Source organism: Seriola lalandi, unplaced genomic scaffold (assembly GCF_002814215.2).
Source record: "Seriola lalandi dorsalis isolate HSWRI2012SDOR001 ecotype SW California unplaced genomic scaffold, Sedor1 jcf7180002055008, whole genome shotgun sequence".
Classification (NCBI taxonomy): Eukaryota; Metazoa; Chordata; class Actinopteri; order Carangiformes; family Carangidae; genus Seriola; species Seriola lalandi.
The window spans coordinates 2,692,900-2,706,986 of NW_019525551.1; the positions used below are offsets into that span (position 1 = coordinate 2,692,900).

The following is a 14,087-nucleotide window of genomic DNA, read 5'->3' on the forward strand; positions in this document are numbered from 1 at the left end:
TGTGTGTGTGTGTGTGTGTGTGTGTGTGTGTGTGTGTGTGTGTGTGTGTGTGTGCGCGCGTGCGTGCGTGCCCGCGCATGTGCCTGCTTGTTAGATGGTACTTGGTTGCTTTGGGTGTTTGCTCGTGCAGAAGAAGATCTAATCATCAAACACAGTTACTCAGACGACAGACATGTCATGGCATTTAATTTGACAAATTCTCTGAAGCAGGGAAATTTAAATGAGTGAGCAACTGTTCAGAGCTGGAAAAACTAAAAGGAATTTAGCTTCAGTCTGTTTGGGGATCTAATCAGCGATTAATTGGAAACGGTTTTGGCTGTAATCAGATCTTCTGGGATCGATCTGCTGCTCATTTGATCATTCTTCTGCCATCACCCTCTGTTTCTTCGACATTTTAACACTTCCTGAACTTTTAAAATAATTTTTCTTCTCACCTTCACTCATTTATTTGTTATGAAGTAAATTTCATACATTTCAGATTGGAATCTTCTGTCCTTTTTTTAATTGAAATGGTCAGGCTGTGACCCTGCAGGGCGTCTTCATCTCTGTATGCCATGATCAGAGCGAGCTGCACATGTGCTTACTAGCTCCAGTTTATGCCTCTCATCTATTAACATCCACACGGGTGGGTGTTCAACACTTAGTGATGTTCTCAAGGTGTTTCCAGAATTCTCAAAGACTGTTCAAAACGTCTGGATGAAAAATATTAAAAGTAGAAGAAAAAAAAAAAAAAGAAAAAAAGTTTGATCCCATTTCCTTAGTTTCTTTATAATCAAAGATGATAAACAAAGATGGTAGCTGTGAATTACATATGTTTGTACAACCTTCTGCATTTTATTATCTTATCAGTTGATTCTCTGCATTGATGGACTGTTCCATTTTCTGTATGTCAATGGGAGCTGGAGCTAACACTGGACGAGAGGAAGGGTCAGTCACAGAGAGACAGACAACCCAGAACCCAGACCCGTCTCGCTGTGAGGCGACAGTGCAAACTACTGCCTCTATACTGATGTCGCTTTTTATTCTATTATATTTCCAGACAAAAATAGTTGGTAATTACAAAATAAACAAAAACATCATGTCGTTTTCGGCCTTGATAGAAAACGAGTGACAACCTGGAAAAAGGGATTCAAATCTTCTTTGAGGATTCATGAAAACCCCATAGACCAGCAGTAAGTGCTGTGGAATAAGTTTTTCAAAGATTGTTGGGTCTTTATGTTTCATAAAAACTGTTGCTTAGTGTGTAATGATAATATATGAGAGGCACAAACTGCAGCCAGGGTGAAACATGAACAATGTTGCTGTGAGTCATTTCTCCTTATAGTAAAATATAATTGTATAAGGGCTTCTCCTGCTGCAGGCCCCACTAGTGAAGGCCCTCTATACTTGATTCTTGTTTGATCTGCAGTGGTTTGAAGCTGCATGAATAAGTCACACATGCCTTCAGAATCCTCAAAGGAGCTAAATTGCACCACGGCCAGCGCAGGTTTTTTACTTTAGCATCCAGGGCTTTATTTAGATGCACAGGTTGGCGGGGGAGGTGTGTTAGTTTCATCCCCAGGACGGGGCCCCTCCAGCTGGGATCGTGCTCACTGCCCTCTCCCTGTTGCAGGATGATCAAGGAGCACCCCCTGCCCCCGGGCTGGGAGATGAAGTACACCGCAGAGGGCGTCCGATATTTTGTGGACCACAACTCACGCACCACCACCTTTAAAGATCCCCGACCTGGGTTTGAGTCAGGGTAAATATTCTCTCAGCCCTTCCTCCCAAACCTGCTGTTTAAAAACACATTGAAGTCTCTCACAGACTGAGGACAGTCAGAAAAGCAAAACGGAACTTTTCCAATTTTCGAATTATTGCACAATGAATTTGCCTCATAACTGCAAATATTTACTTGAACAATCCCCTCATTTTGTGAAAGATCCTGAAAACTGTAAAACTTCATATAAACGACATCGTTCTTTTCAGTTTTTATCAGTATCTTTATTGGCTCCATGTTCTATCCATTGCCTTTCATGTCTTTTCAAGGATTTCTGGCTATCAACTTCAGTGTCTCAGATATTTAGCAACAACAAAAAGTCATATTTAATCACAGAACATGCTAGCACACACACATATACACACTCTCACACACACCTCCTCCCCTCAGCCTGTGGATGTATGCTTTGCCTCAAAGTCTCAAATCTCACCACAAAGTCAGGAGAATGTGCAGATGTGCGACAACAGATCCACTGCAGACTGCACTTGCGTGTGTGTGTGCGTGTGTGCGCTGGTGTTTGTGCCTCTCTGTGTTTATGTTCAGCATGCAAGTGTGTATTTGCTTGTGTGGTCGCTGCTGTAGTTGGCGTGATTTTCTGTGTGTGTGTGTGTGTGTGTGTGTATGCGTGTGTGTGAGTGCATCTGCAAGCTGCTTTTCATGCTGATACTTGAATGTATTTTAGGCTGGTGGTCATGGAGGGCTTCTCAAAGAGCCCTCATTGTTTTTACACTGGATCCTGAAAGAGTGCACGTCCACAGCCAGCACTCTGCTGCTGCGGTCCCCATTTCCTAACCCAGACCGAGATGTGGCTGGCAGCTCCTTCTTTCTCCTCTCACCCCATTTCACTCTCTCATCCCTTCCTCCCATTATCTGTCTAACTCTCTCTTTCTTTCTCTCCATGTCTCAGCCTCTCCAGTGCTGACAAGGCACATATCCAGCGTGTGTGTGTGTGTGTGTGTGTGTGTGCAGATCACGGCAGGGCGGTTCACCTGGCGCCTACGACCGCAGCTTCAGGTGGAAATACCACCAGTTCCGTTTCCTTTGCCATGTAAGTGTTAAGTCTGCAGCCACAGTCGACGTCTTCCTGTCCACACACCTCACCCTGATCTGTGTGTTGGTGTGTTACTGTGTTAGTTTAGTTTCTAAGTCTTTAGCCTCCAGCTCAGTGGAGTGGAAGTGAAGGGAATTTCATCACACATTACAGCAGTGTCTCTTTCCAGAGGGACTAACTTGTTGATATGCTCTCTCTCTCTTTCTGTCTCTGTCTCTCTGTCTAGTCCAACGCATTGCCCAGCCATGTGAAGATCTCTGTGTCCAGACAGACGCTGTTTGAGGACTCATTTCAGCAGGTCAGAGACAAAACACACACCTCTGTTCCAGACTTCAGTATAACTACATCACCTTGATGAAGTGGGGTGGTGCATACTGCAGAGGAGTGCTCGTCACAGGACAAAGCAAACTCAAAAAATGACATAAATGTTTTAGTGTATGTTGAATGAATAAAGCAATGACTATTAAAATGATTCTGTTGAGGTACAAACATTTAGTTTTACTGTCTTATGGTTGAACAAACGCGTCTCCAGTTTACTGTAATGCAGCAATGCATTTGTTGATAATATGGACGGATGGATGTTTTGTCATCAGATCATGAATGTGAAGCCGTACGACCTTCGCCGCAGACTCTACATCATCATGAGAGGAGAGGAGGGGCTGGACTACGGCGGCATCGCCAGGTGAGAGCAGCAACGAAACAAACACCCCTCTCCTCCGCTCACAGTCTGTCACTTTGTGTGGTTCTGCAGGTTTCTGTCTTTAATGCTGGTGATGGTGTTGGTGTGTTTTTGTCTGGACCTCTGCACCAGCTTCCTCCTCCTCTGGAACTGGCTTTAAGTTGAGGTTAACTGCAGAAACTATCTCTAAAGCTCACAAAGGGGGAGTGGGCAAAGAGGATTACAGTGTTCTTCACTGGAGGTGTTGAGGTGGCTGCTTTTCAAAACCAGACTTGTGTGTGTGAGGATGAAGTTCTTGCTGGTTGCCAGCAGAGGTCACACTGTAAATGACCGGATGCTCCTTTAAATGTGGCTTCCTGAAACCATACAACCCCCCCCCCCCCCCCCCCCTGCAATGTTTCTGTCCTCCTTCCCCATCCCTCCATCTGTCCATCACATGTATCCATCCTGCCCCCTGCGTCTGCTGTGCTCCAGGTCTCTCTCTCTGTATATATGTTGTTATTTTTCTGTTGGCGGTGTTTTCATCTTTCTGTTTGGTTTTGCATTGTGTCTCTGTCTCCGGTGTCACGTCAGTGGTTTTACCCTATGGTAGGTGACATCATGCTGTTCTACCACAGGGTAGAACCACGGACGGGATGTTGGGAGGTGTCTGCGTCCGTCCGTCCGTCCATATCCCCCCTCCCATATACCCTTACGGGGAGGGCAGGGGCCTTGAGAGCGCTTGGTTCTGGTGCTGCAGTTGGTGGTGGTGCTGCTGCTGGGCCCTCATTCTCTCTAACATGCATCTCTCCACAGTCTGTTGTATTTATCCTTAGTGTTCTCTGTTTTGTCTTCATGTAAGTTATGTGTTTAATTTGGGTTGTGGGATGTGTGTAAATGTGTTAATGTGCTGTATGTTCTATCACTACCCAGAGCAGGTGAATAAAAATCTTGTTTTCTAAAGCTGCTCTGCACAAGACTTGTGTTTTAAAAACCCTGATGAAGAGACCAGTGTCTTGTTCTCAATGAAGGACTTAAAGGAATAGTTCTACATTTTGGGGGAAAATGGGTATTAATTTTCTTGCTGAGAGTTAGATGAGAGGACTGGGTCATCTCTCGCTTGTTAAACACACAGCTCGAGCCATCATATAATTAGTCTATCATAAAGACTGGAGGCAGGCAGGAAACAGCTAGGTTAGCTCTGTCTAATCCACCCTTCCCCTTATATCTGCTTTTCTTAATCCAAAACAAAAACCCAGTGTGAAAACAGCAATTCATGGTTTTACATGAAGTTGCATCCTCAGACTATTTCTTGGCACAATCACTTCCTCCTAACTGTGTGGTTACTAGGCAACCAGTGAGGATGTCACTGGTCAGACATGAGAGTCATCGATCCTCTCATTTAACTTTCAGCAAGAGAATACGCCAAAAAGTTAATTGATTCCTTTAACCAGAAGCAGTGACTCTGTTTGCATCAGTGTATTTCAGAGTAAATCAATTCAGAATTTAATTTAATTCAGTGGAAATATTATGTGTCAAATCTGGCTTCATTAAGTCAAAGAGAATGAACAGGACTGAAATGAATCAGGCCAAAGTTGACACCCTCTCCTGAAACCACATATTGGTTTCTGTCAATTTATTGAATAGAATAATCAAAGGAAAATAAAAACAAACACATGGATCATAAAGTGGTGAAAAACATCATCATGAGATTATAGACTCAGTACAGTACTGTCCACCCTGTAGCGTTTATTTATTTTCTATTCAGTCCACTCATCCTAACGTCCGGCGGCTGATCGAAGCTCAGAACTGCTGATAGCAATGATCATCAGAACCTGGGAAAATAACTGGAAATATCCAGAGACAGTTTCAAATCTCAGCTGCACACAGGCGACATTTCATAATAATGCTCAAACATACTGTGTGTATTTTTGTAATTTTTATTATTTTCTATAAATTGCTCAATGATCATTTTCTGTCCTTGGATTAAATGTCCTGTGATTATCGTTTTGTTCATTGTGTCTTGCTGAAAAACAAATTGTGTTCTGTGTTATTTGCTTCCGTCAGCCACAAAAACAAACCTAACCCCCCGACAAAAATGATTGTTGTTACATGTTGGATTAATCAGAATTATGGCCTTTTATTTGTAAAACGATTGAGTGTATGGATTGAGCCCTGACATGTTACATCGCTGCTGTCACATCCTCCTCTCCTGCATAAACACCTTGTGTCCTCTCGCTCCGCAGGGAGTGGTTCTTCCTGCTGTCCCACGAGGTCCTGAACCCCATGTACTGTCTGTTTGAATACGCCGGCAAGAACAACTACTGTCTGCAGATCAACCCGGCTTCCTCCATCAACCCCGACCACCTCACATACTTCCGCTTCATTGGACGCTTCATTGCTATGGTGAGCTTCACTTTGGAAAAGTTTTGTTAAAGTCAGAGTTGAGGTTTGATTTTTGTCTCAGGGATGATCAAGGTCCTGTCCTCCAAAAACTTTCCCAGCAGCTCTTCCTTTCAGAGCAGTCGATTACTGTCCACCTCTCAAACACTCTCCTCCTCCCTCTGTGTTCAAAAGAGGAGAGCAGTTTAAAGAAAGCAGAATAGTGTGAACATAATGAAACACAGTGTGGTGGAGGAGGATTTGAACCCAGCAGAAAGCTGCTGTGCGGCACGGTGATGCAGTGGTTAGCACTGCCGCCTCACAGCAAGAAGGTTCTTGGTCCGAAGGCCAGCCGGGGCCTTTCTGTGTGGAGTTTGCTTTTTCTCCTCCAGGTGCCTCCCACAGCCCAGACATGCAGGTTAACTGACGACTCTAAATCGCTAACAGGCCTGAGTGTGAGTGTGAGTGTGAGTGTGAGTGTGAGTGTGAATGGTTGTTTGTCTCTTTGTGTCAGCCCTGTGATGGACTGGTGACCTGTCCAGGGTGTACCTCACCCTCAGCCAATGTCAGCTGGGATTGGCTCCAGCCCCCGGCCCTATAAGGATGAGCGGTATAGATAATGGATAATAATGGAGGAAGCTGCTGTGAGCTTTTCAAAGGCTTTAGTTCAAAGAGAATATTATGGCCTGTTCTAGTCTCATTCACTCCATTTTCATTTACACAAGAATAAAACCCGAACCTGAACACTAGTTGAATTCCTTATTACACTATAAATGACATTGTTTACTACATTGATACTGACAGGTGACCTCAAATATCACCTATTGTTGTTCTGTATATTTGTCATCTTAGTCATATGGAGCCCGTTCAAACAGCAGATTCTGACCATATTCAAATCATTCTGCTCATAGTCAAATTTCTTCTCAACAATGTTATTAACCTATTGTTGAGTTTTTATCTGTGTAAACTAACAATGATTAATCAGAGATTCAACAACACAAACTGTAATGAACAGAATTGTCCGTTTCAGGATGTGCTCATGGTCGTTTAACGTTACAGACTGCAACAGTTATTTCCAGTAATGCTTTCTCTTCCGGTTATTTTCTGGATTCATCAGTGAATTGTTTGATCCATAAAATGTCAAAAAAAAACCCACAGAAAACACAGATGTTTTGTTTTGTTTTGTCAGACCAGCTTCAATTCACAGTCACATAAAACATCAAACCAGCAAAGCCTGACCCTCACATTGGAGAAGCTGCAACTCAACACTGCTCGACGGAAACAATTAGTCAGTTATCAAAACAGTTTAACAGGTACATTTTCAGCTGATTGGTTGATCATCGATTGATCATAATCATTTCGCCACTGGCTTTAAAAAAAACAATCAACCTGGAGCTCTGGTGTTGAGAAGTGAATTTACAGACCTCTGTATCCTGCTCTTCATCACTGCCTGCGGCTCGAGGCTTCATCAGCCGCTTCACCCACATCTCTGATGTTTGGCAGTGGAGTTGCATTGTGGGGAAGAAGATAGTGTGGAATAAAAAAACACATCTCTGGTTCTGCTGCATCACTTTTTATCCTTTTTATCTTGAACTGCCTATCGTGAGTCTGACGGTGTTTCATGAGTGTAAATCGGTTTTCTTTCAAAAAGTATTAACCATGAAACCAGTCAGACTCTAGTCCTTCAGGTGGAAACAGAGATGAGGATGTGGAGGATCTTCATATTCTCCTTATGTGTATGTAAACACAGTTGTTGTTTGACAGAAACATTGTGTTTGTTTGTGTGTGCTGTTGAATATCTATTTTCTCACTCATTAGCTCCACTGGCACAGTCTCTGTGTCTCTGACAAACAGCAGCAGGTCTCCGGCTGGATTTCAACCAGGGATCCTGTGATCACGTTAGCAGGCCTTTGTTGTTTTGAAGATGAGCACAGTGTGTGACCCTCAGTATCTACACTCTATATCCATGATGTTCAGTATGAACTATAACGTCTTCTCTCTGGGATCAAATCCAAAAGCTGTAGGTCCCAAAACTGACACCCTCCGCCCATCCCTCCGTCTGCCACCCCACCCCTCACCCACACTATGACCTCACGGCCGCACCCAGTCCACACCCACCAGCAGCTGCCTACATTTAGTCCAAAAATGCATTTGCTGATTTGCCTTTTAAAGATGTTTGTCTCTATTCTCGTACAGTCTCTTTACATTTCCCTCTTCTCTTCTCTTTACCTTTTTATTTTTTACTTTCCGTCATTACCCCTCATTTTCCACTGACACCTTCTGCTGTCTGTAAACCTTCCTGTGTGTGTGTGTGTGTGTGTGTGTGTGTGTGTGTGTGTGTGTGTGTGTGTGTGTGTGTGTGTGTCTGGCTGTGAGACAGACACATGGTCAGTCAGGATACAGTAGGACAGAACAAACTGTGACTGAATCAGTCTGTTTCTCTTGGCTCATCGCTGCTCTGAGCCCTCTGTGGTTTTTTAACATTAAACAGCTCCGTCTGGCTGTTTTATACTTTTATAGTTTTACTGTAGCTGTGAGGACAACTCATTGACATAATGCATTCCCTTCCCTTCCCTACCCCCTTACCCTGACCTTAACCGTCACAACTGAATGTCATACCAAAACCTCAACCTGATTCCAGCTTTAATCCTCCAGCAGCCGGTTGAAGTTGTGAGCTGTGAGGAAAACTCTCCCCACTTCTCCTCTTTGTTAGATCCTGGCAGTCACAGCTGCCATATCATGAGGTGTAGTGAACTGACGCTGTCTCTGTGTGATTCCTCCCTGCAGGCTTTGTACCACGGAAAGTTCATCGACACCGGCTTCACGCTGCCATTCTACAAGCGAATGCTGGACAAGAAGCCCACTCTCAAAGACCTGGAATCAATAGACCCTGAGTTCTATAACTCCATCATGTGGGTCAAGTAAGTAATACACAACAGGTCTCGAAGTGTGTGTGTGTGTGTGTGGGTGGGTGTGTGTCTGTGTCTAAGTTATTTTATGCCCCCAAGGGTAGAAGGTGGAGAAAAATAATCACTTTTTCCAGCTTTTGTAATGACTATGAGGAGGTTCATTGAAAGAAAGAACTGAACAAGAGCAGTCAGCTGTCAGTGACACACACTTACGGGTCAGTGCATGAGAATGAGAACATGTAGAGTACGATATTAGAAATCAGGGCTCTCCAACCTTTTTTTCCACTGAGAACTACTTTGACCAAATCACATATCACACGTTACATTTATTCACATGTCGTATCAAAACACTCAAACAGATCAGGTCAATAAGATCATTTAACAAGTCATCAGATATCAACATCATAAACAGATAAAAATCATGCCCCGTCTGTGTGTTTGATTTAATTGTATTTGCAGCAGATTTACTGAGTGAAGGTGAGTTGCTTAGAGTTTGAACTACACATCTATGGTCTGTACAGACTGTATTCTCAGACCCTGTAGTTGAGCTACTGGTAGCTCACAAGCCACTTGTTGGAGACCCCTGATGTATTGTGTTCGTTCCTGTGTGTGTCCAGAGACAACAACCTGGAGGAGTGTGGTGTGGAGCTGTATTTTGCACAGGACATGGAGATCCTTGGGAAAGTTTCCACTCACCAGCTGAAGGATGATGGAGAGAACGAGCTGGTCACGGAGGAAAACAAGGAAGAGTACATCAGGTATGAAGAGACGGATAGGAATGAAAATTGAAAAAATGCAACTTCATCAACAGTAAATTTTAAGGGAAATAAAGATGGAGACCAAACCATATAAAAACAATCACTCTCCTTCCCTCAGCCTGCTGACAGACTGGAGGTTCACCCGCGGCGTGGAGGAGCAGACCAAAGCCTTCCTGGACGGCTTCAACGAGGTGGTTCCCCTGGAGTGGCTTCGCTACTTTGATGAGAAGGAGCTGGAGGTGAGGAGGAGTGGATTAACTATGTAACGCCCTATAGGCCTGATTTTATTTTCACAAATCAATAATTTTGTAAATTTGAAAAAAAATCACTCTCTACCTCTTCATGCTTCTTTTTCATTGTCTTTTTCTTTTTTGTCTTTTCTACATACGTATAACTTTGTGAAGAAGTATTTTGAGATTTGAGACAAACACTAGTTTACGTCATATACATTCTTTTTTTCTTTTTTTTTTACTTTTTTGTCCATAGAGAAGTTTTATTTTCAAAATGTGTGTTCACATTTGGCAGCATTTAGTTTGTCCTGTTTTGATTAAACTTTAAGTAACTTCCAAAAAGACACCTATATAGTATATTGCTGTGCACACTTAAATTACATGTATAAACTACATAAAATAGATAAAATAGCAATTAGCAAGTTTAATATTTTTACCCATAGAGGATGCATAGATGTTTCTCAGTTGTATTCTATGTAAATGAACGTAAATAATCTGTGTAAAAACAATGCAGCCCTGTGGTTGAGATGAATGTGTTTCTCCTGCTTTGTGCAGCTGTAATAAAGACTTTTTAAAGTATAAAGTATTCTGAGATTTGAGACAAACATGAGTATATATCATAAACATTCAGTGTCGATGCTGAATGTCGATAAAAAATGTCTGTCTTGCGCTGTGTTTATTGCAGCTGATGCTCTGTGGGATGCAGGAGATCGACTTGGCCGACTGGCAGAAGAACACCATCTACAGACATTACACCAAGAACAGCAAGCAGATCCACTGGTTCTGGCAGGTACAGACACACACAGCTGCTGATGATGCTAGAGGTCTTGATCTAAACACATCATCTGCTGGGATGAAGTACATGTGAGGACTGATATGAGTGTGTGCAGAGGGTGATGAAGTCGTGTTCCTGCAGGTGGTGAAAGAGATGGACAATGAGAAGAGAATCCGTCTGCTTCAGTTTGTGACGGGAACCTGTCGGCTGCCTGTCGGAGGCTTCGCTGAGCTCATAGGTACGCAACACTGACTCACAGCTGCATGCTCACCACTGTTAGGTGTCATTGTTCTGTAGAGCGTTTTGTGAAATAAGGATATTCGACAACATGGTCACGTCACACCCAGCGGCCTGCTGCTGTCTCTCTGCTGTCACACATTTGAGCTCTTTCACTTCTCTGTTGTTACCAATGTTAGACTGTGACTGTGATTATACACTTCAACCATTTAAAGTATCACAGCCTTTCCATAATTGGTCAGCCCTTTAGTGCAGAGCTTCATTAACACCAGCTTAATATCATCATAAACTAACTGGGATTAATGTGGCTCAAACAGGCGTCTGTTCAGAAGAGAAAAGCAGCAAAGTGGCGAACATAATGTGACTCTGTCAGACTGATGGAATTAGTGGAGATGTGCTGCATGCTGAATTAATTAAAATAATTCTTTACATAAGGTATTTCATGGTTAGAAGTGAAAGAGGAAACATCATCATAAATGTTTTTCTAAGACCATATCATGATGTTACACCTGCAGGAAGTAACGGTCCCCAGAAGTTCTGCATAGACAAGGTGGGGAAGGAGACTTGGCTTCCAAGAAGCCACACATGGTAAGCTGCTGCCTCATCTGTTACACTGTGCAGAAACATATTCTAAACTCAAAAGTCCACTTAATAACCAAGAGGAAGACTATAAGATGTGACTGAAAGGTCACTAGCTTACTGTTCCCAAAGGTCAAGCATGAATTTCAGTGTTCAGATGATAAACGTGTTGATTTGTTTGTGCATAAATGAATCAAGGTAACTTCAGGTTTAACTCGGTGACGGTGGTTCACTTGTTACGGGGGTAAATCTCCATGGTAACTGACGCTGACCTCCTAACTTGCTCAGGGGCAGGTTAACTTCAGAGGATCAGTTATCATTTCTATAGGATCCTGACAGGGACAAAAGAGCTTGCAGTAAAGTCATCAATAATAAAGATCAGTAGATATTTGTATAGATCAGTGGATGTTTTGCTGTTTGAGTCTTTCCATGTGTTACTCTGGTTTTAAAACAGAGCCTCTAACAGACAGAAAAGAGTTGGAGAGTTTATCACTAAAAAACTACATAACTATTGTAGCTTCATTTGACCTGAACACAGATTCTTTAATGGACAGGATTCCTGACAGTGATGAAGCTTTTACTTTTCTTCATCACTGCAGCTCAGAACAACATGAGGAGACTCTGTGATTAGAACTGGAAATAAAAGCTAAACCTCAGTCAGCCTGACCTAATCACTTTTCTTCTCTCCTCTCGGCCTTGGCAGAAGAAAATAGTCTGGCCTTACTTTTACCTACTTCACATGTTCATAACAGTTTGTTCATCATCAGACAAAGAGCGAAAATAGTCAGTGATAGCTTTATAATAATTCCTGTTCTTATTTACAATATATACTTACTTTAAATTTTAATAATTAGAAATGATTTCTATTGTTTCTTTTCTATTACACTTCAGCTTGTTGAATTTCACTTTTGGATGTTGCTATGACAAAATTAACCTGCAGATATCTGTGTTTCTTCTCATATCATATTAATACTTTATTCATGGTTCTGAGGATGTTGGTTCTAATTAATAACATGAACACACTTGTACCTGGACAGTTAAACCCTGATTTAACTGAGTCAGGTGATAAACAGTTTCATAGTACAGGTTATCAGGACAGTCAGTGTTAGGTTCACTTAAGCCAGATAACTAAAAGATATCCTGGGTATGTTGAACTAGCTTCGTAGTACAAGTGTCAGGTTCAGAACAGTAACACTGGATTACACGCTGCATTGTTTATAATGAATCTCTTGTGTGTAGGTTGGTCATTGGGCAGATTGTGCCAATAACAATGAAAGAAAAAATGGAGACCATAAGATTAAGATTGACAGATTAGACTCCACTTCTGTGGAGGCTATTCAGTCTTTTGTTGGTATTGAGCGTGAGGGCTCTTGTCTTTTAGAACAGGAAGTAAGAAGAATTTAAATGTTCAAATTGTGTTTCTATCATGTGAAAGGCAGTCAACATCTGCTAATATCAGACCCTTCAAGATTCCTATCACTACTGTCACTACTGTCCTGTGGCCTGGTGCCACTAACTTCAGGGTTTCACCTCCAGTATGTCTGCAGCCACCGAAGAGTTTAGATAATATGGCTCTCACAGCTGACAAAAGACCAATAGTGACCTGCCCGTCTCCTCCTCTTCCTCACAGCTTCAACCGTCTGGATCTGCCGCCCTACAGAAGCCTGGAGCAGCTCCGAGAGAAACTCCTGTTTGCCATCGAGGAAACAGAGGGGTTTGGACAGGAGTGATGCAGCAAACTGACACAAGACAGCTAAAGGACAGCAGTCCTTCAGTGGGATAGTTTTTGTTATTATAATTATTTTGCATTTGTTAATCACAGGACTGAGAATCACCTGTCATCTATCGCCCCTCACCCGGGGTAGGATCATGTTTGTGAACTGAATCTGAAGTGGGATAAAGTTGGATCTGAGAGATGGAGACACAAGAACATGGAGGAAGACTGTGTGTGTGTTGTGTGTGCGTGTGTGTGTGTGTGTGTTGTGTGTGCGTGCGTGCGTTCGTGTGCGTGCGTGCGGTGTCACTTACCTTAATGCCATTGTGTATATGCATATAAATGGTGTGTAAGTCCAAGAGATTGACAGGATGGCACATACAGAGAATTATATTTGACTAGTCTCACACATACATCTCTACTCACCGCTTAGAAACGCACTAAAACCAGACAACAGGATCGTTTTAACATCAGCAGCGACTCACAACAACAGCACAGCTACCCACAAATGCAGTATAACATATCTACCAGAGAAATACATTTTTTAACATTTTAAAGTGATGAGACAGACAGAGTGTGAGAGAGAGAGAAAAAGAGAGAGAGAGAGAGAGAGAGAGAGGCAGTGTATGAGAGGAACTGAGTGCATGTGTGTCTGTGTCCGAGGGACAGGGGGCCATCATCATCATCAACTAGGACACCTCTGTTACAAAGGCTCGAGAGACGAGACGTTATTTTTTATTTTCCTGTTAATTGTGAAATTAGCATTTTTCTCCTGTACATAACTAAAATAAATGAGATTTCAATCTTGAGCTGCACTGCTGCATTTTTTCTTGAGGGATCAGTTGAAGTGATACATTTTTTATATAAACACTAATAAATCATGTGTTTGACCACATCATTTAAACTTAAGGGTTTTGTTTTGTTCATCCAGCTGTAGCTGCTTCTCTGTCCTGCCAGAATGTTGTGGAGAGCGTGGTCGGTATTGTCCAAGATGGCCTCCAGCTTACATTGCATGCGTCTCTCCACAACAGTCCT

The 14,087-nt window shown here is 42.5% G+C and overlaps 1 protein-coding gene across 2 annotated transcripts in view; it reads left to right on the top strand.

Annotated features, from left to right (window-relative positions):
- wwp2 (WW domain containing E3 ubiquitin protein ligase 2) overlaps positions 1-13,861 on the top strand; it is a 71,659-nt gene extending 57,798 nt beyond the window's left edge. Inside the window, exons 13-24 of one of the 2 annotated variants that reach the window (XM_023397327.2) lie at positions 1,613-1,741; positions 2,729-2,807; positions 3,037-3,108; positions 3,404-3,492; positions 5,715-5,874; positions 8,638-8,771; positions 9,377-9,517; positions 9,636-9,756; positions 10,433-10,537; positions 10,664-10,760; positions 11,275-11,347; positions 12,969-13,861. In XM_023397327.2, coding sequence (XP_023253095.1) covers positions 1,613-1,741; positions 2,729-2,807; positions 3,037-3,108; positions 3,404-3,492; positions 5,715-5,874; positions 8,638-8,771; positions 9,377-9,517; positions 9,636-9,756; positions 10,433-10,537; positions 10,664-10,760; positions 11,275-11,347; positions 12,969-13,068 — 1,300 coding nt within the window. In that variant the 3' untranslated portion in view covers positions 13,069-13,861. The remainder of the gene's footprint in view (positions 1-1,612; positions 1,742-2,728; positions 2,808-3,036; positions 3,109-3,403; positions 3,493-5,714; positions 5,875-8,637; positions 8,772-9,376; positions 9,518-9,635; positions 9,757-10,432; positions 10,538-10,663; positions 10,761-11,274; positions 11,348-12,968) is intronic. The other variant, XM_023397328.2, reaches the window with a different exon arrangement.
- Positions 13,862-14,087: the final 226 nt, after the last annotated feature.